This window comes from Nerophis lumbriciformis, linkage group LG26 (genome assembly GCF_033978685.3).
Source record: "Nerophis lumbriciformis linkage group LG26, RoL_Nlum_v2.1, whole genome shotgun sequence".
Taxonomy (NCBI): domain Eukaryota; kingdom Metazoa; phylum Chordata; class Actinopteri; order Syngnathiformes; family Syngnathidae; genus Nerophis; species Nerophis lumbriciformis.
Window position 1 is genome coordinate 36,471,033 of NC_084573.2, and position 26,468 is coordinate 36,497,500.

General features: G+C 40.7%; 1 protein-coding gene across 1 annotated transcript in view; it reads left to right on the forward strand.

Moving 5' to 3' along the window:
- Window positions 1-9,818: 9,818 nt before the first annotated feature.
- LOC133623680 (N-lysine methyltransferase SMYD2-A-like) overlaps window positions 9,819-26,468 on the forward strand; it is a 48,079-nt gene continuing 31,429 nt past the window's right edge. Inside the window, exons 1-2 of the mRNA XM_061986969.2 lie at window positions 9,819-10,017; window positions 16,495-16,558. Coding sequence (XP_061842953.2) covers window positions 9,848-10,017; window positions 16,495-16,558 — 234 coding nt within the window. The 5' untranslated portion in view covers window positions 9,819-9,847. The remainder of the gene's footprint in view (window positions 10,018-16,494; window positions 16,559-26,468) is intronic.

Below are 26,468 nucleotides of genomic sequence, written 5' to 3' on the forward strand. Positions count from 1 at the left end.
CACTCCCTCTCTCAGATCATATTCATCAAGATCATCCTCTCTGACAAAGCAAGAACTCAGCACGCCAGGGAAGGTCTAAAGAGATCTGCCCGGCGGAACAAGGGGGTTTCTTCCAAATCAAATCAGGTACCTCTGATGTAATCAAGACGAGACGCCAAAGACGACGCGGTAATCTGCCGGCGGGACAGGCCTGCCTTGCTTGGACATTATTAAAAAATGAGGAAGAACACATCTTTAGATTGAAAGTAGCGGGGAAATGGAATTATAAACAAATCAGGGTGGAGGAAACTGGGGCAAGGTTGGATAAAGGCTTCAGATACATGGGGGACAAATCTTCACAGTCGTGTTTATGTTGCGTGCATAATAAGGCAACATGCACCCTAACCCTAACCCCTCAGAAGAAAAACACAAGATATTAAAAGACTGTACTACTTATCATTTGAATGTCTACTTACAATATTTGTCCACATGAGGGCGCGCTCTATCATTACTTCACTAAGTGACGTCATGTCAGTGACGTGCGGTGAGGTTGATGGCTGGTGAGGCACTGACTTCATCACAGTCAGATTTACAAACATATGAACCCTAAAGAGTATCTTATTCACCATTTGATTGGCAGCAGTTAACGGGTTATGTTTAAAAGCTCATACCAGCATTCTTCCCTGCTTGGCACTCAGCATCAAGGGTTGGAATTGGGGGTTAAATCACCAACAATTATTCCCGGGCGCGGCGCCGCTGCTGCCCACTGCTCCCCTCACATCCCAGGGGGTGATCAAGGGGATGGGTCAAATGCAGAGGACAAATTTCACCACACCTAGTGTGTGTGTGACAATCATTGGTACTTTAACTCATTGGCGTTGTTAGGCCTATTTTAGGGGGGCTCAAGCCCCCCTAAAATATTCTTAAGCCCCCCTAAATAATTTGGTGTTTTTTTGTTGTTTTTTTTACAAATAAATGCCGACATATTCATTATAAAGTGGCCCAAATATGAGTTTAAATAAATAATCATATAACCTGTTATTATTCACTCAGTTTCCCCTCACTTCGTAGCGTAAGGTAGAGAGCCCCTTTCGTGCATCGGTATCCAATCCATTCCACTTGTTCATATAGAAAATGCCCACATCACTCAAATTCCAGCTCGCATTTTCTCTGCGACCTTGCTTGCGGTCCTGCAGGTGTACGAAGCACATGATCTTCCTTTACAATGAGTGGAAGCTGCACAAAACCTTGTGTGTGCAATTGTAAATCATTTATTTTTTAAGTTTTCTGTTTCTTGTAGAATCTATATAAAGTAATATACATAAGCCTTTGTTAAAATAATGAAAAAAACATCATTAAATATATTTGTTTTATTGTATTGTTACATTAATAGCTGTTTTATTATTATAGGATGGCTTGTTAAACATTTAATAGGATTTTCAGAGGGAGGAAAAACCAAGACATTTAATATAAAATGTAAAATGAATAAATACATAAAAAGAAAAAGAAAATATATGGTTAAAAGCCATCGTCCCGGGGAGCATTTCATTTCGTCCCGTGCATTTAAAAAAAATAATAATAATAACAACGAATAATTTCTAAGTCTTTGTTAGCCGTTTGTGAAGTTTTGTGCTCGTGCGTAACATTCGCTCGCATCCTATGCATCTCCTGGGGGCAAAGCCCCCCCTGTCCTTAAAAGCTAGTGACGCCCCTGCTTTAACTTAACTTTAACTTTACACATACAAACTGTAGCACACAAAAAAGCACATTTAATTAAAAAAAACGTTATTATGGTCTTACCTTTACTTATAAGTGCGGGAACAGTGGTGTTCGTGTTGGAGGAGTTGTGAATGAATGAAATATGAAATCCGTGCTGCAGTCTGCAGGTGTACCTAATGTTGTGTCCTTGCAGTCGTTCACGGCTCCTCCGGCGCGAGCAATGTTGTTTTTGCACTTTTTGGCTTCTTGTTAAGTGACTTTTTTTGGGTGGATTCGGTCTTGCACGTGGAGGGTTTGGGTGTGGGCTTTGGTTGGTGTGGCGCTCTCGTCGGGGGGTGCAGTCTGCGGCGAAGGTGCCTTAACCGGCACCAGGAGGCGGAGTTACGCGAGCCTCAGCCAGTGCGTCTTCGCAGCCGTTTTATGATCGCTCAGCACAAGAAATACTTTACACACATACAGTTGTTGACAAAATACACTGTACATTATATACCTCAGCTAACTAAACTATGGAAATGTATAATATAATTCATATAGCAATACGGTCTCACTGCACAGCAGGCCAGCAGTTAGCCGAGTCCGTCCATGTTGAGGCACTGAGTGACGTGCCTCAACTGGCTGCTGTTCACCGCACCGTCTCTTCTCAGTATTTGAACGGCAAATGTGAAAATTCAGCGATTTTGAATAAAAATAATCTAAAACTGGTGAAGTTAAATGGAAAGTAACTTTATAGTATAATCACTGGATACATATAACAATTTCATTTTTTTTTTTTTTTTTTACATTTTTTTTCTTTACAGTGACTGCACATCACTGCGTCATGTATCTCCTACAAAATATACAGGTGTTCATTTTCTTTCGCTCTATATCATATTATATTATTTGTGTTTTATATATTCTTTAAAGTGTTGACGGATTTGACTATTTATTATATTCCCCACATTCAGGGTCTTTTTTGCCGCAATACTTAAGAGCTAAAGCAGCTTGAGAAAAATAAAGAAAAACAATATTGTTTTTTTTTAAACTTGTTAAGATAATTTCCGTTGCGTTTATAGCAGGGGTCGGCAACCTTTACCACTCAAAGAGCCATTTTGACCCTTTTTACAAATTCAAGAAAACAATGGGAGCCGCAAAACTCTTTGAAATTTTAAATGAAATAACACTGCATACAAAGTTTTTTTTTGCTTTGTGCTATGTATAAACTAGACACGCGGCCCGCGAGACGTTATTTTGCGGCCCGCACCTTAATATGAAAATTTAATGTTAGTGCAGCCCGCGAGTTTTATATGAATGCCGTTTGACAGCATCATACTTGCCAACCCTTCCGATTTTTCCGGTACACTCTTAGAAATAAGGGTTCTAAAAGGGTTCTTCTACAAGGGCTGAGGTTCTAACTGGAACCATTTGCTTCTGAAAAACCCTTTCCCGAAGAAAGGGTTTTTCAAGGGTTCTTGGTAACGCTAATGGTTCCAGTAAGAACCATTTTGATCCAGAGAACCCTTTAAAACCCCTTTTCTGAATAATTGGTTTTAAAAGGGTTCTCACTAACACTAAGGGTTCCAGTAAGAACTATTTTAATCCAGAGAACCGTTTTTGGAAGAAAGAGTTCTTCAGGGATTGTTGAAAGCATGGGTAAGATCCTGTGTCACCAGGGACATACTTCCTGATAATATTTGCCAATAATGGTGCCTATCTTTAAATAAATGTTTTTCTCATTAAAATGTTTTGAATGTTTGTTCAATGTCAACATGATAAATGACCACAATATAATATGAACTAAACTGATCTGTAGAATACAATATGGTTCTTTATAGAACCCTCAGAAGACAAGACGGTTATCGGTGAAAACCTTTGAAAAGGGATGTTTTTAGAACCCCCTGTGTCAGATCTAGATGAAACCCTTGAAACATGAAAGAGTTCTTTGTGGAACTCCCTGTGTGAGTTCTAGATGAAACCCTTGAAACATGAAAGGGTTCTTAGTGGAACTCCCTGTATAGGTTCTAGATGAAACCCTTGACAAACGAAAGGGTTCTTAGTGGAACTCCCTGTGTGGGTTCTAGATGAAACCCTTGAAATACGAAAGGGTTCTTAGTGGAACTCCCTGCGTGGGTTCTAGATGAAAGTCTTGAAATACAAAAGGGTTCTTAGTGGAACTCCCTGCGTGGGTTCTAGATGAAAGTCTTGAAATACAAAAGGGTTCTTAGTGGAACTCCCTGCGTGGGTTCTAGATGAAAGTCTTGAAATACAAAAGGGTTCTTAGTGGAACTCCCTGTGTGGGTTCTAGATGAAACCCTTGAAATACGAAAGGGTTCTTAGTGGAACTCCCTGTGTGAGTTCTAGATGAAACCCTTGAAACATGAAAGGGTTCTTAGTGGAACTCCCTGCATAGGTTGTAGATGAAACCCTTGACAAACGAAAGGGTTCTTAGTGGAACTCCCTGTGTGGGTTCTAGATGAAACCCTTGAAATACGAAAGGGTTCTTAGTGGAACTCCCTGCGTGGGTTCTAGATGAAAGTCTTGAAATACGAAAGGGTTCTTAGTGGAACTCCCTGTGTGGGTTCTAGATGAAAGTCTTGAAATACAAAAGGGTTCTTAGTGGAACTCCCTTCGTGGGTTCTAGATGAAAGTCTTGAAATACAAAAGGGTTCTTAGTGGAACTCCCTGTGTGGGTTCTAGATGAAACCCTTGAAATACGAAAGGGTTCTCAGTGGAACTCCCTGTGTGAGTTCTAGATGAAACCCTTGAAACATGAAAGGGTTCTTAGTGGAACTCCCTGCATAGGTTGTAGATGAAACCCTTGACAAACGAAAGGGTTCTTAGTGGAACTCCCTGTGTGGGTTCTAGATGAAACCCTTGAAATACGAAAGGGTTCTTAGTGGAACTCCCTGCGTAGGTTCTAGATGAAAGTCTTGAAATACAAAAGGGTTCTTAGTGGAACTCCCTGCGTGGGTTCTAGAAGAAAGTCTTGAAATACAAAAGGGTTCTTAGTGGAACTCCCTGTGTGGGTTCTAGATGAAACCCTTGAAATACGAAAGGGTTCTTAGTGGAACTCCCTGCGTGGGTTCTTTGTAGAACCTCTCATGGGGGGTTCTGGGTGGAACCTTACACACACAGTTCTAGGTAGAACCCTCCAAAAGGGTTCCAGGTGGAACCTTTATAAAAAGGTTCTACCTGGAGCCAAAAAGGGTTCTCCTATGAGGACGAGCCGAAGAACCATATATGGTTCTACTTAGCACTTTTATTTCTAAGAGTGTAGACTCCCAAAATTCAGGGCAACTATTCTATCGAATGTCTGCTGATTTCCACCCAAACAACAATAATAAGGGCGTGCCATGATGGCACTGTCTTTAGCACCCTCTACAACCTGTATAAACAGCGTGTCAGCCCAATTAAATGTTGCATGAGGCTTTTGAAGACACAATTAAGTGACTGCAAGACATACTTGGTCAACAGCCATACAGGTTACACTGAGGGTGGCCGTATAAAACAACTTTAACACTGTTACAAACTGTGAACCCACACCAAAAAAGAATGACAAACACATTTCGGGAGAACATCCACAACAGAACAAATACCCAGAATCCTATGCATCCCTAACTCTTCCTCCATGCGTCGGTTGAGGTGGGCGGGGTTAGGGTGGGGCGGGCTTTGGTGGTTGACCAAGTATGCATTGCAGTCACTTACGTGTGTTGGGCAGAGCCCGCATACAACATGTGACTGGGCCGGCACGCAGACGCCACGACTGGTTGTAGAGGACGCTAAAGGCAGTGTGTCAAGACTTGGACTTTGACGTGGTTTGTTCTCCCGTGGTGCAAATGAACATTTGGACCAGACATGGCGTGAAGGTGAAGACATTATTTATTTTACACTAACAAAAGAACAAAAGGCGCGCTCAAGGCGGATGTACAAACTTGACTAATGAAAACACGGGGGCAAAAAACTATGAACAACAAAAAACACTAACTGTGGCAATAATAAACAAACTTACTTGGCATGGACATGAAGTGCGCAGAGGTGGACAGAGTGTGACAGGGGGCATGCATAAATGCGGGGATGTCGTCAGGACGAACAACAGAAAATGAATGAACTTAAATACTATGGACATGATTAGTGAAAGCAGGTGCGTGACTCAAAACGTGAAACAGGTGCGTGACGTGACAGGTGAAAACTAATGGTTGCTATGGTGACAAACAAGAGTGCACAATGAGTCCAAACGTGGAACAGGTGAAACTAATGGGTAATCATGCAAACAAGACAAGGGAGTGAAAAGCCAGAAACTAAACAAAACATGACTTAAAACAAAACATGATTACACAGACATGACACAGTGCCATCACGGCACGTCCCTCAATATTGTTGCCCGGGTGAAAAATCGGAGAATGGTTGCCCCGGGAGATTTTCAGGAGAGGCACTGAAATACGGAAGTCTCCCGGGAAAAATCGGGAGGGTCAGCAAGTATGCAGCTGAGCCGCATCAGAGTGATCAAAGAGCCGCATGCGGCTCCGAAGCCGCGGGTTGCCGACCCCTGGTTTATAGGAATGTTCAATTGATTTTTTTTTTTGTTCCCACAACTCCAGAAAATATCTTTAAGAAAATACGTTTTGAAGGCAAATAGTGGAAAACCCCAAATTAAATTAAATGTAATGAAATTAAATTCAAATTAATTAAATTAAATTCAAATTAATTAAATTAAATTAAATTAAATCAAAATGTTGCATGATCATGTGTGGCGTTGTATTGATTTTATTTCGTTTTACTTCATTATATGAATTGTTAATAGTTTTTATTTTGGCAAGGTCTTGACTGCAATTCTAGTTGTTCACCACCAGATGGCCTTTTTTTTTTTTTAAAACATGCTAAATTGATTTCAGCGAGTTTAACCGCACGTTGAAGGAATCCCAAAAATATCCTTGAGAAAATAAGATGTGTAAAATGTGGTATTGAATATTGTATTATTATATGAGGTATTATTTACATTTCATTATTGTATGAATTGTTAATAATGTTTATTGTTGGTGGGGTTTTAATAGGGCTTGGTTTGATTTTGTATTATATTGCTGAGATAGGCTTCAGCAGCCCCTGCGACCCCGAACGGGAGAAGCGGTAAAAAATGGATGCATTGATGATATTTTTTTTTTCTTTTTTTGCGTTGTTCTATTTCATCATTACAAGTATATGAATTGTGAGTAGGGTTTATTATTGGTGTGGCTTTGATTGCAAATTTAGTTTTTTCACCTGTTTGTATTTCTAAAGACACTTTGAAAGAACATTATTACACATTCAAAAATATCATTTTTTTAGGTGTTGTATTGATATATTTTTTAGTGTTGTTCTATTTCATTATTATCCGAACAGTAAATAGTGTTTACTGTTGATGGGGTTTGAGTTGTTATTCTATCTTTTGACCACTAGATGGCCTCAGTAGCTCACACATATATTATAATAAATTGGTATACATCAGTGGTTCTCAAACTTTTTTTGTCATCCCCCACTTTGGACAAGGGGGAGTTTTCTAGCCCCACCTGCCCCCATCGCCCCAACAGAGCGCTAATGCCAAGCTTTAACATTTTTAAATTTATTGAACATCAAGTTGTATACATTCAAACTCAATAACATAAAATAACATCAAGTTCAATAATAAATCAAATAACTGTGCAGCTGTGGTATAACTTGCATCAAGTTCAATAATAAATAAAATAACTTCCATCAAGTTCAATGATAATTTTAAAAAAGTGTTATAACTTGCATCAAGTTCAATAATAAATCAAAAAAGGGTTATAACTTGCATCAAGTTCAATAATAAATCAAAAAAAGTGTTATAACTTGCATCACGTTCAATAATAAATCAAAAAAAATGTTATAACTTGCATCAAGTTCAATAATAAAAAAAAAAAGTGTTATAACTTGCATCAAGTTCAATAATAAATCAAAAAAAGTGTTATAACTTGCATCAAGTTCAATAATAAATAAAAAAAAGTGTTATAACTTGCATCAAGTTCAATAATAAATCAAATAAAAGTGTTATAACTTGCATCAAGTTCAATAATAAATCAAAAAAAGTGTTATAACTTGCATCAAGTTCTATAATAAATCAAATAAAAGTGTTATAACTTGCATCAAGTTCAATAATAAATCAAATAACTTGCATCAAGTTCTATAATAAATAGAAAAAAGTGTTATAACTTGCATCAAGTTCAATAATAAATCAAATAACTTGCATCAAGTTCAATAATAAAAAAATAAAAAAGTGTTATAACTTGCATCAAGTTCAATAATAAATCAAAAAAATGTTATAACTTGCATCAAGTTCAATAATAAATTAAAAAAAGTGTTATAACTTGCATCAAGTTCAATAATAAATCAAATAAAAGTGTTATAACTTGCATCAAGTTCAATAATAAATCAAAAAAAGTGTTATAACTTGCATCAAGTTCAATAATAAATAAAACAAAAGTGTTATAAATTGCATCAAGTTCAATAATAAATCAAAAAAAGTGTTATAACTTGCATCAAGTTCAATAATAAATCAAATAACTTGCATCAAGTTCAATAATAAATAAATAAAAAGTGTTATAACTTGCATCAAGTTCAATAATAAATCAAAAAAATGTTATAACTTGCATCAAGTTCAATAATAAATAAAACAAAAGTGTTATAACTTGCAACAAGTTCAATAATAAATCAAAAATGTGTTATAACTTATACTTCCCGGTGAATGACACAGTGTGTGCCCGTCAGATTTTTGTTTCTCTGCAGGCGCTGGCTCTGGCTCGACGACCTTTGAGGTGCGAGTCACAAATGTATATATTTGTGTAATTGTGGTCCACACATTAGCCTGCTCCCCATCCGTGCGAAAGTTTGTTTCCGCTTAGCCCCGCCCCCATTAGTTACTGTTGTTATGTCTGTCAAACTTTCGCTCCTACCGAGAAATTTAAAGCCTACAGTAAAAATAAGTACCGGTAATTTCCATTTATTTATATAGCGGATTTCATAGACAGAATCACAAAGTGATTTACAGTGTGTATAGAAAATGAAAGCATAGTAAAAAAAAAAAATCTAAGAATGTAATAATTTAAAAAAAAAATCCCCACACTTTGAGAAACGCTGGTATACATAAAGACGATTACACACGCCACTAAATTAGATGCATCGAATCCAAAGCAAACGTTACAGACGTTTTTTTTTTTTTACTTTTTCCGAGATGTAATTTAATATATAATATCTCATTTCTACATTTAATGCATTATTTGTTAAGCTAAATGTAAAAATCTACTGCTCGTTCGCTGTTGCACTAGTTTGAACCAAGTCCATCCATCCATTTCCTACCGCTTATTCCCTTCGGGGTCGCGGGGGGCGCGCTGGAGCCTATCTCAGCTACAATCGGGCGGAAGGCGGGGTACACCCTGGACAAGTCGCCACCTCATCGCAGGGCCAACACAGATAGACAGACAACATTCACACTCACATTCCTTGATTTGGATATTTTGTTTATTTAAAAAAAAAAATGCTAGAAACAGATTTTATATATTTAAAGACAAAACGTTGTGTTATAGGTGACTATTTATATTATTATTAATTAGTTTAAAAATGTCAGCTGCTGCTCATTTTATAGTTGTTTTGCTCTTCTTTTTACATTTTTACTTATATTTTTTTAGAATAAAAATAATGATATTAATATGATTGTTTAACTGCATGAACTAGTGTGTCAAAAAAATGATGCCAGTATGTTCATTAGGGTTGTTGTTATTTTTCAAATAAAAGTTTTCCTTATTTTGTTTTTATTTAACTAACTAAACTTGGTTTATATTTTAAGAATATTTTTATTTTTATTTGTAGAGCTTCTAATATTTTAGATCAGGGGTCTAAACATTTTTGCCCCCAAAGGGCTTGATTTGGATTTTTTTTTTTTTTTTTTTTTTTTTTTTTTTAAATGCTACCAGTAAATTAATTTAGAGTTAATTTGTGTTTTAAAAGTCGTTTTGGTACTACAAAGGCATCAAAATGTTAGTCTTGGCAGTAATTTTGAAAAATAGAGAGGAAATGACTTCCGGGGGTTGTGGCAGGTGGTGGTGGTGGTCCCGCCCATCCGGGTCCTCCTCATTCATTACGCAGGAAGAAGACGTCTGAGGGGGAAGAAGGCAGGACGAGCAGGATGACGACCGCCATTGACGGGGTCGAGAGGTTTGACAGCCCCGGCAAAGGGCGAGCTCTCCGCGTGACGAGAGCCTTTAAAGTCGGAGAGCTGCTCTTCTCCAGCCCGGCCTACACCTACGTGCTGTCTGCCAGAGAGAAAGGAGGATACTGTGAGTTCTGCTTCAACAGGTACAAAAAAAAGTTGTATGTTGTGACGTCACAGGACGGCAATTGTAGATTAAAATTCAGTAATGGCCGCAATATGTGTTATTGCCCAAAATTAAGCATTTAATTCATTTTATTTTATCTTTATTGACATCCAGCACCAGACATTCCTATCCATTACATCATATATCTGTTGTCTGCCCTAAATGTAAATAAAAAATGTTGTTTATATCCCAACGATGCCAACCCCCCAAAAGAAAGAAACAGCAAGAAAACAAAATAATATTTACAGATAAATCAAATAAAGAAAAAAGAAATAATAATAATAAACTAATAATAATCAGAAATAAAATAAAATAATAAAAAACAGATAGTAAATAATAATAAAAAAATAAATATACATATATATATATATACACAGGTAAAAGCCAGTAAATTAGAATATTTTGAAAAACTTGATTTATTTCAGTAATTGCATTCAAAAGGTGTAACTTGTACATTATATTTATTCATTGCACACAGACGGATGCATTCAAATGTTTATTTCATTTAATTTTGATGATTTGAAGTGGCAACAAATGAAAATCCAAAATTCCGTGTGTCACAAAATTAGAATATTACTTAAGGCTAATACAAAAAAGGGATTTTTAGAAATGTTGGCCAACTGAAAAGTATGAAAATGAAAAATATGAGCATGTACAATACTCAATACTTGGTTGGAGCTCCTTTTGCCTCAATTACTGCGTTAATGCGGCGTGGCATGGAGTCGATGAGTTTCTGGCACTGCTCAGGTGTTATGAGAGCCCAGGTTGCTCTGATAGTGGCCTTCAACTCTTCTGCGTTTTTGGGTCTGGCATTCTGCATCTTCCTTTTCACAATACCCCACAGATTTTCTATGGGGCTAAGGTCAGGGGAGTTGGCGGGCCAATTTAGAACAGAAATACCATGGTCCGTAAACCAGGCACGGGTAGATTTTGCGCTGTGTGCAGGCGCCAAGTCTTGTTGGAACTTGAAATCTCCATCTCCATAGAGCAGGTCAGCAGCAGGAAGCATGAAGTGCTCTAAAACTTGCTGGTAGACGGCTGCGTTGACCCTGGATCTCAGGAAACAGAATGGACCGACACCAGCAGATGACATGGCACCCCAAACCATCACTGATGGTGGAAACTTTACACTAGACTTCAGGCAACGTGGATCCTGTGCCTCTCCTGTCTTCCTCCAGACTCTGGGACCTCGATTTCCAAAGGAAATGCAAAATTTGCTTTCGTCAGAAAACATGACTTTGGACCACTCAGCAGCAGTCCAGCTGGTGTCGGTCCACTCTGTTTCCTGAGATCCAGGGTCAACGCAGCCGTCTACCAGCAAGTTTTAGAGCACTTCATGCTTCCTGCTGCTGACCTGCTCTATGGAGATGGAGATTTCAAGTTCCAACAGGACTTGGCGCCTGCACACAGCGCAAAATCTACCCGTGCCTGGTTTAGGGACCATGGTATTTCTGTTCTAAATTGGCCCGCCAACTCCCCTGACCTTAGCCCCATAGAAAATCTGTGGGGTATTGTGAAAAGGAAGATGCAGAATGCCAGACCCAAAAACGCAGAAGAGTTGAAGGCCACTATCAGAGCAACCTGGGCTCTCATAACACCTGAGCAGTGCCAGAAACTCATCGACTCCATGCCACGCCGCATTAACGCAGTAATTGAGGCAAAAGGAGCTCCAACCAAGTATTGAGTATTGTACATGCTCATATTTTTCATTTTCATACTTTTCAGTTGGCCAACATTTCTAAAAATCCCTTTTTTGTATTAGCCTTACACAATATTCTAATTTTGTGACACACGGAATTTTGGATTTTCATTTGTTGCCACTTCAAATCATCAAAATTAAATGAAATAAACATTTGAATGCATCAGTCTGTGTGCAATGAATAAATATAATGTACAAGTTACACCTTTTGAATGCAATTACTGAAATAAATCAAGTTTTTCAAAATATTCTAATTTACTGGCTTTTACCTGTATGTATGTATGTATGTATGTGTATATATACATATATATATATATATATATATATATATATATATATATATATATATATATATATATATATATATATAGAGGCAGCACGGTGGAAGAGGGGTTAGTGCGTCTGCCTCACAATACGAAGGTCCTGAGTAGTCGTGAGTTCAATCCCGGCCTCGGGATCTTTCTGTGTGGAGTTTGCATGTTCTCCCCGTGACTGCGTGGGTTCCCTCCGGGTACTCTGGCTTCCTCCCACCTCCAAAGACATGCACCTGGGGATAGGTTGATTGGCAACACTAAAATTGGCCCTAGTGTGTGAATGTGAGTGTGAATGTTGTCTGTCTATCTGTGTTGGCCCTGCGATGAGGTGGCGACTTGTCCAGGGTGTGCCCCGCCTTCCGCCCGATTGTAGCTGAGATAGGCTGCAGCGCCCCCCGCGACCCCGAAGGGAATAAGCGGTAGAAAGTGGATGGATGGATGGATATATATATATATATATATATATTATATATATATATATATATATATTAGGGCTGCAACTAACGATTAATTTGATAATCGATTAATCTGTCGATTATTACTTCGATTAATAATCGGATAAAGGAGACAAACTACATTTCTATCCTTTCCAGTATTTTATTGGGGAAAAAACAGCATACTGGTACCACTTATTTTGATTATTGTTTCTCAGCTGTTTGTACATGTTGCAGTTTATAAATAAAGGTTTATTAAAAAAAATAAAAATAAAAAAATGCCTCTGCGCATGCGCATAGCATAGAGCCAACGAATCGATGACTAAATTAATCGCCAACTATTTTTTATAATCGATTAGTTGTTGCAGCCCTAATATATATACATATATATACATACACTGTGATGAGGTGGCGACTTGTCCAGGGTGTACCCCGCCTTCCGCCCGAATGCAGCTGAGATAGGCTCCAGCTACCCCCCGCAACCCCAAAAAGGGACAAGCGGTAGAAAATGGATGGATGGATATATATATATATATATATAGGGAGTTATAATTTTTTTCCTTTTTTTTTTTTTGACATTTTAGACAGAAATTAAAATCATGTTTATGAGTCGTGACATAATTGACCCAGTTTTCCCAGTACGAAGTACATTTCTTCAATTTATAATTAATAAAAGCGGTTATCTTCTACGTTTTATATATGTCCGTTGTGGCTTGTGCAGCCCTTTGAGACACTTGTGATTTAGGGCTATATAAGTAAACATTGATTGGATTGATTGAATCATTGATTTCCATCCATTGCTTCAAAGTTGGGCTCTCCTGGGATATCCATTTCATAGTAATGGTCTTTTTACAGGCCACTAGTAGGATATTCATGAAGTCTTTATCTTTTTTTCAGCCAATCCTGAGGTACATGTCCGAAAAACAGAGTCTTACTTTCAAGGGGTATTTGACGTTTGAAGATATCCCGTAGAGCTTGGTGTATCTCTTTCCAATAACTCTTTATGGCAGAGCAGTCCCAGGAAACATGATAGTGGTTTGCATTTAAGTTCCCACAATATATTTGCAAAAAATAACAAAGTTTACCAGTTAGAACGTTAAGTATCTTGTCTTTGCAGTCTATTCAATTGGATATAGGTTGAAAAGGATTTGGGCTTTGTACATCAGCAGCCTAATTAGATGCTTTTGTAACCAGTTTTCAAATAGTTCTATTATCATTTATATGCCAAAAAATATATCGTCATCGCAGGAAGCTGCAATATATATCGCAAATACAGATTTTAGGCCAGGTCACTGTTGCGTTTGGACCAGTTGTTCCTCCCAGGGAATTCAAGTCACAAGTCGCTCCCAAGCTCTTTACGACACTTAAAGCTGAGTAGAAAAACCACCAGAGACAGAATAGGTATTTTGTAATATATTTGCAAAGCTTTGCATATACATTGAGACCAGTCCAGCATAGAACATTCAATCGCGCCGCCAAGATGGTCTGCCCCCCCCCCGAAAAACCCTCTTAAGTCTCTCTCTCTCCCACCCTCGCAGACATGTCCCTCCAGCCAAAACACATGCCCATTGTCCTCCGCACCTGGGAATAAGTCTAGATAAGAGAAAGGAGTATCTCTCTTTCTTACATCAGAAGATTCAAGGTTAAGCACACAGTTTTTGCAGACAACCAAAAGACCACAATTGGAAGAAAAACACTAGCTGTTTTGTAATATGATTATGAAATAAAAGAAGTAACACTTAAATTCGGATATATGGAAATATCTGCCTCCGACAATTCCCCCTTCAGATCTACTAAAAAGATCTTTATCACTAGTACAACACTTCTAAAATACGCCCTCTCTAAGAAATACCTAAAAAAACCAAAAAAAAAAAAAACCGTGACGGGCAGTTTCATTGACGAATAAACTAATAGTTGGGTGTAGCTCAACGGGTATTCAATTGAATATAGTTTGAAAAGGATTTGGGCTTTGTACATCAGCAGCCTAATTAGATGCTTTTGTAACCAGTTTTCAAATAGTTCTATTATCATTTATATGCCCAAAAATATATCGTCATCGCAGGAAGCTGCAATATATATCGCAAATACAGATTTTAGGCCAGGTCACCCAGCCCTATTCGGTATTAATTCGGGAGTATGCTGAACCGCACTGCATCATACCAACTAGGGCTGCAGCTAACGATTATTTTTCTATCGATTAATCTATAGATTATTTTTCCTTTTACCGATTATTTTTTTTATTTAAAATGAAGAGGAAAAAATAAATGTAGGCCAGTTTTTTCAAAAGGCATGGCTTTTATTTACAAAAAAAAAGTATGGCCACTCAGTCAACATTGACAACAACATGACAAAATATTCTGTAACAATGTAAACATTTAAAACTTTTAACATTTAACAAAATTAAAAGTAGCTTATTTGCTTTTTAATGTGCAAATATAAAAGTAAACATCCAGTGCAAATCTTAATATTCTGGAATAGTATAAGCATTTCAAAAGTAAAAGTATTGCTTATTTTGCTTTAAAATGTGCAAAAATAAAGATAAACATCCAATACAAAAAAGTGCAAAACGGAAATATTCTGTAACAAGTGTAAACATTTCAACAAAAGTAAAAGTATTGCTTATTTGCTAAAATGTGCAAAAATAAAGCTAAACATCCAATACAAAAAAGTGTACAGTGTAAACATTTCAACAAAAGTAAAAGTATTGCTTATTTTGCTTAATAACACAACAATGATAGTATGATTAAAGTGAAAGTTAATTGTTGGTTTGTACATAGTATATGTAACTGTTAATGTTGTAAAAGGTATTTGCACAACTAATTAACGTTAGCGTTTGTGACACGTCTTGTGCCGTGGGGTTCTTTCAGGACCGACAGACTGAACGCCAGACGGCTTTGCCAGGTTTACAATCTTTTAATTTTACACAAAGTCTTTTCTCTTCCAACTCTTTTCTCTTTCTTTCCTCGCTTTTCAGCTCCTCTTCCTCGCTCGCTCGTCGTCCCCTGTCTCTTGCGGCGTCGCTCCCGGCGCGCCCCGCCTCGCCGCTCGCTCGCCGCCGCCGCCTCTCCACAGCGTTAAAGAGGAGCGCGTCTTTGTAAACACTGAACAGGCACGCCAAACGCGCCTCTCAGAGCAAACGGTGCTTTAGTTTATGAATTTACAACGCAGATACAAATGACACATTCATGTTTTTGTGTAATAATGACAACGTATACGCACGCGGACGATTGACTTGTTGATGGTGATGGCAAGAACGCTGTCGGGGGTTTTCTTTTCAAATGTTCGTTCATAGCCGTTGTGCTGCTATGATAGGCCATTTCCGCTCGACACAGTGTGCATACAACAACATTATTAGGCCGTTTATTGAAATACTCCCACACTTTTGACGACTTTTGGCGTGCTTTTTTCCCCTCGCTCGCATCGTCTGCTTTGCGCTCCGCCATGACAGTAGTGTGACGTAAATATGCGACGCGCCGACGCACAAAAACGGCGTCGACGTATTTACGTAACCGATGACGTCGACGCGTCGTTTCAGCCTTAATACCAACAACTAATTATTGTGTTGAAGCGATGACAGGTGACGTAAACATGGAAGCAAAGGAGCACTCGGATACAGAAAAAGCGCTGGCAGCCAATCAGTGTCCGGGAATTACTCAGGATTTAATACCAGCTCATGTTGTCCACGTTCTAACTTGGTGGGATTAGCACTCTAGAGCATGTCATTTTGGTGCAGCGGGGACACTTTTGGACTTCTTGACTGTTTCAGGCGTGTTGGTCAGACAGCTGGTCCTGCAAAAGGTCAACTCTATTAATACCTCGGATTTTAAAGTCGTCCATTGCTATCAGTTACGAGCACTGACGGGGGCGGGGTCTCCAGCAACTGCTTCTTCTTGTCTCAGACTAATGGAGCCACTAGATATTATGAGATGCCAACAATAATAATAACGTAGCATTATGTGCCGTGTGCACCCAAGTACAGTAGAATAAACACCATGTGATGCCATTTACAGGAAGGAGAACCTGGCAAGATGTGGGAAGTGCAAGAAGGCTTACTACTGCAATGTCAAATGTCAGGTATGATTTATGTGTGACACTAACTGTATTCATATTCTTTCAATGTACTTTATCAATTATTTACAATTTCATAGCATAGGCTCTATATCTATTTCATGTATTTTTTTATGTGTTATACTCTACCTACTAGAGATGTCCGATAATGGCTTTTTTGCAGATATTCCGATATTGTCCAACTTTTAATTACCGATACCGATATCAACCAATACCGATATATACAGTCATGGAATGAACACATTATTATGCCTAATTTTGTTGTGATGCCCCGCTGGATGCATTAAACAATGTAACAAGGTTTTCCAAAATAAATCAACTCAAGTTATGGAAAAAAAGTGCCAACATGGCACTGCCATATTTATTATTGAAGTCACAAAGTGCCTTATTTTTTTTTAACAGGCCTCAAAACAGCAGCTTGGAATTTGGGACATGCTCTCCCTGAGAGAGCATGAGGAGGTTGAGGTGGGCAGGGTTGGGGGGGTTTGAGGTGCTGTTGGGGGGGGATTGCGGGTGGTGTATATTGTAGCGTCCCGGAAGAGTTAGTGCTGCAAGGGGTTCTGGGTATTTGTTCTGTTGTGTTTATGTTGTGTTACGGTGCGGATGTTCTCCCGAAATGTGTTTGTCATTCTTGTTTGGTGTGGGTTCACAGCGTGGCGCATATTTGTAACAGTGTTAAAGTTGTTTATACGGCCACCCTCAGTGTGACCTGTATGGCTGTTGACCAAGTATGCCTTGCATTCACTTGTGTGTGCGAAAAGCCGTAGATATTATGCGACTGGACCGGCACGCAAAGGCAGTGCCTTTAAGGTTTATTGGCGCTCTGTACTTCTCCCTACAGCAGCGTTTTAAAAAGTCATAAATTGTACTTTTTGAAACCGATACCGATAATTTCCCATATTGCATTTTAAAGCATTTATCGGCCGATAATATCGGACATCTCTACTACCTACACATTGTTTTTTACCCATTTCTTCCATAAGATCCGCATCTTAATTTTTTTTTACTTTTGTTATCCATATCTCTATCATGCATCGTTCTTGTATTTATTATATTACCCCGCCCCTACTTTGAGCTATTTTTTTTAAATTATATTTAGCTTTAATTTATTTACTGGTAATTTATATATGCCCCAACATTTAATACACCACATGCAACTTGTTTAATGTTTTTTTCCCCTTTTTAATTTTCATATCTACTGTGCTACCATACCTCTTTTCCAGTGCTGTCAAAATTAATGAGTTAACTCATGTGATTAATCACAACAAATGATCGCATCAATCATGTGCGCACTTTATTTAATCATGCAGTTTATTTTGCCTGTACAAGTCGTATTACCTTAACCGCTATACCGTCCGTGATCAGATCAGTACAAAAATGTCAAATTTCACTCCAAAATACAGCCTGTATGAACTTGAGATAAAACTGTCACCAAGTTTTGTGCGAATAAATTACTTGCACTCAAGTAAAACGTTTAAAAACATTCTTGGGTGACATTCTGACAATAAAATTACATTTCAATCATGCATGTGAATAACCACCTTAATTAATTATTAGAGATGTCCGATAATACCGGCCTGCCGATATTATCGGCCGATAAATGCTTTAAAATGTAATATCGGAAATTATCGGTATCGGTTTCAACCTCCCGATTTTCCCGGGAGACTTTCGAATTTCAGTGCCCCTCCCTAAAACCTCCCGGGGGTAACCATTCTCCCGATTTCCACCCGGGAAACATTATTTGGGGCGTGCCTTAAAGGCACTGCCTTTAGCATCTTCTACAACCTGTCGTCATGTCCACTTTTCCTCCATACAAACAGTCACATAATATACTATGCAGCTTTTACACACACATAAGTGAATGCCATGCATACTTGATCAACAGCCATACAGGTCACACTGAGGGTGGCCATATAAACAACTTTTAACACCTTGCAAATATGCGCCACACTGTGAACCCACACCAAACAAGAATGACAAAACACATTTCGGGAGAACATCCGCACCGTAACACAACATAAACCCAACAGAACAAATACCCAGAACCCCTTGCAGCACTAACTCTTACGGGACGCTACAATATACACCCCCCCCCCGCATCCAGCGGGGCATCACAACAAAATTAGGCATAATAATGTGTTAATTCCACGACTGTATATATCGGTATCGGTTGATATTGGAATCGGTAATTAAGAGTTGGACAATATCGGATATCGGCAAAAAAGCCATTATCGGACATCTCTATTAATTTTAATTAATCCAAATTCCAAAATGTGATTAATATGATATAAAAAAGTAAGCATTTGACAGCCCTAACTTTTTTTTTTTTTTTTTTTTTTTACAAGCACTTATTTCACACAACCTTATTTTGTTTTATGTACATTGCACAAGACTCTGCAACATCGCGTGGACATCGGGGGCGGTACCTCTGGACTGGCAGACCGGGGTGGTGGTTCCTCTCTTTAAGAAGGGGAACCGGAGGGTGTGTTCTAACTATCGTGGGATCACACTCCTCAGCCTTCCCGGTAAGGTCTATTCAGGTGTACTGGAGAGGAGGCTACGCCGGATAGTCCAACCTCGGATTCAGGAGGAACAGTGTGGTTTTCGTCCTGGTCGTGGAACTGTGGACCAGCTCTATACTCTGGGCAGGGTCCTTGAGGGTGCATGGGAGTTTGCCCAACCAGTCTACATGTGTTTTGTGGACTTGGAGAAGGCATTCGACCGTGTCCCTCGGGAAGTCCTGTGGGGAGTGCTCAGAGAGTATGGGGTATCGGACTGTCTGATTGTGGCAGTCCGCTCCCTGTATGATCAGTGCCAGAGCTTGGTCCGCATTGCCGGCAGTAAGTCGGACACGTTTCCAGTGAGGGTTGGACTCCGCCAAGGCTGCCCTTTGTCACCCATTCTGTTCATAACTTTTATGGACAGAATTTCTAGGCGCAGTCAAGGCGTTGAGGGGATCCGGTTTGGTGGCTGCAGGATTAGGTCTCTGCTTTTTGCAGATGATGTGGTCCTGTTGGCTTCATCTGGCCAGGATCTTCAGCTCTCACTGGATCGGTTCGCAGCCGAGTGTGAAGCGACTGGGATGAGAATCAGCACCTCCAAGTCCGAGTCCATGGTTCTCGCTCGGAAAAGGGTGGAGTGCCATCTCCGGGTTGGGGAGGAGATCTTGCCCCAAGTGGAGGAGTTCAAGTACCTCGGAGTCTTGTTCACGAGTGAGGGAAGAGTGGATGGTGAGATCGACAGGCGGATCGGTGCGGCGTCTTCAGTAATGCGGACGCTGTATCGATCCGTTGTGGTGAAGAAGGAGCTGAGCCGGAAGGCAAAGCTCTCGATTTACCGGTCGATCTACGTTCCCATCCTCACCTATGGTCATGAGCTTTGGGTTATGACCGAAAGGACAAGATCACGGGTACAAGCGGCCGAAATGAGTTTCCTCCGCCGGGTGGCGGGGCTCTCCCTTAGAGATAGGGTGAGAAGCTCTGCCATCCGGGGGGAGCTCAAAGTAAAGCCGCTGCTCCTCCACATCGAGAGGAGCCAGATGAGGTGGTTCGGGCATCTGGTCAGGATGCCACCCGAACGCCTCCCTAGGGAGGTGTTTAGGGCACGTCCGACCGGTAGGAGGCCACGGGGAAGACCCAGGACACGTTGGGAAGACTATGTCTCCCGGCTGGCCTGGGAACGCCTCGGGGTCCCACAGGAAGAGCTGGACGAAGTGGCTGGGGAGAGGGAAGTCTGGGCTTCCCTGCTTAGGCTACTGCCCCCGCGACCCGACCTCGGATAAGCGGAAGAAGATGGATGGCATTTATAATGTTTCCATCTACCCTGTATTTCATGATGCCTCCATTGTATCAGTTTTTTATAATATCTTAATTTTTTATAACGAATGCCAACTACACTATGCACCGTTTTCAAAGGAATTCACCTTTTTTTTATTTGAATTCCATGTGCAGCATCTATTTTGTTTCTACTTTATTCATCTTTGTATTTATTTTTACACTGTATTTATTTCTGTTGTGTTTTCACAAATATAACATTGCATAGTAATATACACAGTATAATAAGCCTGCCTGAACAATCTAGGTATTGACACAATTATGTAAATGGTAAGGAGTGAAGTAAAGGAGTTTATGTCATCACTTGATGAGCTAAAGCAGTCAACATATGAGGTCAGACTGCACACTACAGTGAATAAAAAGGTGAGAGTTGTGTAAGATTAACACGTTGTGCGGCCGCATTCCACCACGCTGCAAATTGCTACAGCTGGTAGCCTATTGTGAGCCATACATGCCAACTGGTAGCTTTTAGTGGACCACACCACAAATCATCTTTAAACTGAAACTGTGCTTTTTGTGGTAGTGTTGTGTGTAAGGGTGTAACGGTACACAAAAATGTCGGTTCGGTACGTACCTCGGTTTAGAGGTCACGGTTCGGTTAATTTTCGGTACAGTAAGAAAACAACAAAATATAAATTTTTTGGTTATTTATTTACCAAATTTGTAAACAATGGCTTTATCCTTTTAAAGGCCTACTGAAAGCCACTACCACCGACCACGCAGTCTGATAGTTTATATATCAATGATGAAATCTTAACATTGCAACACATGCTAATACGGCCGGGTTAGCTTACTAAAATGCAATTTTAAATTTCGCGCAAAATATCCTGCTGAAAACGTCTCGGTATGATGACGTCAGCGCGTGACGTCACGGATTGTAGAGGACATTTTGGGACAGCATGGTGGCCAGCTATTAAGTCGTCTGTTTTCATCGCAAAATTCCACAGTATTCTGGACATCTGTGTTGGTGAATCTTTTGCAATTTGTTCAATGAACAATGGAGACAGCAAAGAAGAAAGCTGTAAGTGGGAAGCGGTGTATTGCGGGCGGCTGCAGCAACACACATTTTAGCCGGTGTTTCATTGTTTACATTCCCGGAAGATGACAGTCAAGCTTTACCATTGGCCTGTGGAGAACTGGGACAACAGAGACTCTTACCAGGAGGACTTTGAGTTGGATGCGCAGACGCGGTACCGTGAGTACGCATGCAGCTGCGGCTTCCAAACATTTGATCGCTTGCCCGTACGTGCGTGCCGCTATGTGCATGTCACGTACGTAACTTTGGGGACTTTGGGGAAATATATGTGCTGTATGAACTTTGGGGAGGTGAACGGTACTTTGGGCTGTGGGATTGAGTGTGTTGTGCAGGTGTTTGAGTTGTATTGGCGGGAGGGGGGAGGTGTTTGTTATGCGGGATTAATTTGTGGCATATTAAATATAAGCCTGGTTGTGTTGTGGCTAATAGAGTATATATATATCTTGTGTTTATTTACTGTTTTAGTCATTCCCAGCTGAATATCAGGTCCCACCCGCCTCTCACAGCATCTTCACTATCTGCCCTCTAGTCCTTCACTCTCACTTTCCTCATCCACAAATCTTTCATCCTCGCTCAAATTAATGGGGAAATCGTCGCTTTCTCGGTCCGAATCGCTCTCGCTGCTGGTGGCCATGATTGTAAACAATGTAGCAGATGTGAGGAGCTCCACAACCTGTGACGTCACGCTACTCGTCTGCTACTTCCGGTACAGGCAAGGCTTTTTTATCAGCGACCAAAAGTTGCGAACTTTATCGTCGATGTTCTCTACTAAATCCTTTCAGCAAAAATATGGCAATATCGCGAAATGATCAAGTATGACACATAGAATGGACCTGCTATCCCCGTTTAAATAAGAAAATCGCATTTCAGTAGGCCTTTAACGTTGGGAACACTATAATAATTCTGCCCCAAAATAGAAATAGCTCTGTGTGTGTTCCAATTCAATTATTTAGTGTCTCTGGATCTTGTTTAAATCTCAGCTCAGATAATACAGTTCTTGGAGAAAGATTTTGGAGAGTAAAGCAGTACAGTCCATGTGTTGCGGTTAAAGGGGAACATTATCACCAGACCTATGTAAGCGTCAATATATACCTTGATGTTGCAGAAAAAAGACCATATATTTTTTTAACCGATTTCCGAACTCTAAATGGGTGAATTTTGGCGAATTAAACGCCGTTCTATTATTCGCTCTCGGAGCGATGACGTCACAATGTGACGTCACATCGGGAAGCAATCCGCCATTTTCTCAAACACATTACAAACACCGAGTCAAATCAGCTGTTATTTTCCGTTTTTTCCGACTGTTTTCCGTACCTTGGAGACATCATGCCTCGTCGGTGTGTTGTCGGAGGGTGTAACAACACGAACAGGGACACGGATTCAAGTTGCACCAGTGGCCCAAAGATGCCAAAGTGGCAAGAAATTGGACGTTTGTTCCGCACACTTTACCGACGAAAGCTATGCTACGACAGAGATGGCATAGAAGAATATCGACCCTCGCTTCCCTGGCCTGCTGACATCAACTCCAAAACTGGACAGATCAGCTTTCAGGAAAAGAGAGCGGATGAGGGTATGTCTACAGAATATATCAATTGATGAAAACGTTATTCATTACTCGCGGTTTTACGTACCGTATTTTCCGCACTATTAGCCGCACCTAAAAACCACAAATTTACTCAAAAGCTGACAGTGCGGCTTATAACCCGGTGCGCTTTATATATGGATTAATATTAAGATTCATTTTCATAAAGTTTCGGTCTCGCAACTACGGTAAACAGCCGCCATCTTTTTTCCCCGTAGAAGAGGAAGTGCTTCTTCTTCTACGCAAGCAACCGCCAAGGTAAGCACCCGCCCCCATAGAACAGGAAGCGCTTCTTCTTCTACTGTAAGCAACCACCCGCCCGCGTAGAAGAAGAAGAAGGGCGCGGATATTACGTTTCATTTCCTTTGTGTGTTTACATCTGTAAAGACCACAAAATGGCTCCTACTAAGCGACAGGTTTCCGGTTCATGAAAAGACGCAATCTCTCCATCCACACACGGACTACTATTTCACAGCAACTGCCTAAAGACTTTCAAGAAAAGCTGGCTACTTTCCGTGCATATTGTAAAAACAAGATAGCTGAAAAAAAGATCCGGCCAGAGAACATTATCAACATGGACGAGGTTCCACTGACTTTTGATATTCCTGTGAACCGCACTGTGGATACAACGGGAGCACGTACGGTGAATATTCGCACCACAGGGAATGAGAAGTCATCCTTCACTGTGGTTCTAGCTTGCCATGCTAATGGCCAGAAACTTCCACCCGTGGTGATATTCAAAAGGAAGACCTTGCCAAAAGAGACCTTTCCAGCCGGCGTCATCATAAAAGCTAACTCGAAGGGATGGATGGATGAAGAAAAGATGAGCGAGTGGTTAAGGTAAGTTTACGCGAAGAGGCCGGGTGGCTTTTTTCACGCAGCTCCGTCCATGTTGATATACGACTCCATGCGCGCCCACATCACGCTGGTTTTTAATATATTATTAAAGTTTGACTGACCTATCCGACTGTTTTTTTGACATTCCTTTAGCGCAGTTAGATGCGGCTTATAACACGGGGCGGCTTATAGGTGGACAAAGTTTTGAAATATGCCGTTCATTGAAGGCGCGGCTTATAACCCAGGGCGCCTTATGGTGCGGAAATACGGTAAGTTATTATACATAAACTGTATTTACCAATAATTTAGCTTAAAAACATTAATTTTTTTCAATCATTCGAGTACATTCGGGTAGTCTTGTGTAATGCAGTATTTTGTGTCTATTTAGGTATGGTTAACCTGAGTGCTGAAATCGTGGAAAAATATATGTTCTTAGCGCGCCTGAAATGGGCTGTCTGCACTCTCAAAGTGCATGTTGTTGCCAAATGTATTTCATATGCTGTAAACCTAGTTCATAGTTGTTAGTTTCCTTTAATGCCAAACAAACACATACCAATCGTTGGTTAGAAGGCGATCGCCGAATTCGTCCTCGCTTTCTCTCGTGTCGTTTTTGTCGGTTTCGCTTGCATACGGTTCAAACCGATATGGCTCAATAGCTTCAGTTTCTTCTTCAATTTGGTTTTCGCTACCTGCCTCCACACTACAACCATCCGTTTCAATACATTCGTAATCTGTTGAATCGCTTAAGCCGCTGAAATCCGAGTCTGAATCCGAGCTAATGTCGCTATACCTTGCTGTTCTATCCGCCATGTTTGTTTGTGTTGGCATCACTATGTGACGTCACAGGAAAATGGACGGGTGTATATAACGATGGTTAAAGTCAGGCACTTTGAAGCTTTTTTTCTGAAAGTGCAATTGCAAGAAATTTAGGGATTTCAACATCTACGGTCCATAATATCATCAAAAGGTTCAGAGAATCTGGAGAAATCACTCCACGTAAGCGGCATGGCCGGAAACCCACATTGAATGACCGTGACCTTCGATCCCTCAGACGGCACTGTATCAAAAACCGACATCAATCTCTAAAGGATATCACCACATGGGCTCAGGAACACTTCAGAAAACCACTGTCACTAAATACAGTTGGTCGCTACATCTGTAAGTGCAAGTTAAAGCTCTACTATGCAAAGCGAAAGCCATTTATCAACAACACCCAGAAACGCCGCCGGCTTCTCTGGGCCCGAGATCATCTAAGATGGACTCATGCAAAGTGGAAAAGTGTTCTGTGGTCTGACGAGTCCACATTTCAAATTGTTTTTGGAAATATTCGACATCGTGTCATCCGGACCAAAGGGGAAGCGAACCATCCAGACTGTTTTAGACGCAAAGTTCAAAAGCCAGCATCTGTGATGGTATGGGGGTGCATTAGTGCCCAAGACATGGGTAACTTACACATCTGTGAAGGCACCATTACTGCTGAAAGGTACATACAGGTTTTGGAACAACATATGCTGCCATGGAGGAGTTCAAGTACCTCGGAGTCTTGTTCACGAGTGAGGGAAGAGTGGATCGTGAGATCGACAGGCGGATCGGTGCGGCGTCTTCAGTAATGCGGACGCTGTATCGATCCGTTGTGGTGAAGAAGGAGCTGAGCCGGAAGGCAAAGCTCTCAATTTACCGGTCGATCTACGTTCCCATCCTCACCTATGGTCATGAGCTTTGGGTTATGACCGAAAGGACAAGATCACGGGTACAAGCGGCCGAAATGAGTTTCCTCCGCCGGGTGGCGGGGCTCTCCCTTAGAGATAGGGTGAGAAGCTCTGTTATCCGGGGGGAGCTCAAAGTAAAGCCGCTGCTCCTCCACATGGAGAGGAGCCAGATGAGGTGGTTCGGGCATCTAGTCAGGATGCCACCCGATCGCCTCCCTCGGGAGGTGTTTAGGGCACGTCCGACCGGTAGGAGGCCACGGGGAAGACCCAGGACACGTTGGGAAGACTATGTCTCCCGGCTGGCCTGGGAACGCCTCGGGGTCCCACAGGAAGAGCTGGACGAAGTGGCTGGGGAGAGGGAAGTCTGGGCTTCCCTGCTTAGGCTGCTGCCCCCGCGACCCGACCTCGGATAAGCGGAAGAAGATGGATGGATGGATGGATGGATATGCTGCCATCTAAGCGCCGTCTTTTTCATGGACGCCCGAGCTTATTTCAGCAAGACAATGCCAAGCCACATTCAGCACGTGTTACAACAGCGTGGCTTCGTATAAAAAAGAGTGCGGGTACTTTCCTGGCCCGCCTGCAGTCCAGACCTGTCTCCCATCGAAAATGTGTGGCGCATTATGAAGCGTAAAATACGACAGCGGAGACCCCCGGACTGTTGAACGACTGAAGCTCTACATAAAACAAGAAATGGGAAAGAATTCCACTTTCAATTAGTTTCCTCAGTTCCCAATCGTTTATTGAGTGTTGTTAAAAGAAAAGGTGATGTAACACAGTGGTGAACATGCCCTTTCCCAACTACTTTGACACGTGTTGCAGCCATGAAATTCTAAGTTAATTATTATTTGCAAAAAAAAAATTAAGTTTATGAGTTTGAACATCAAATATGTTGTCTTTGTAGTGCATTCAATTGAAT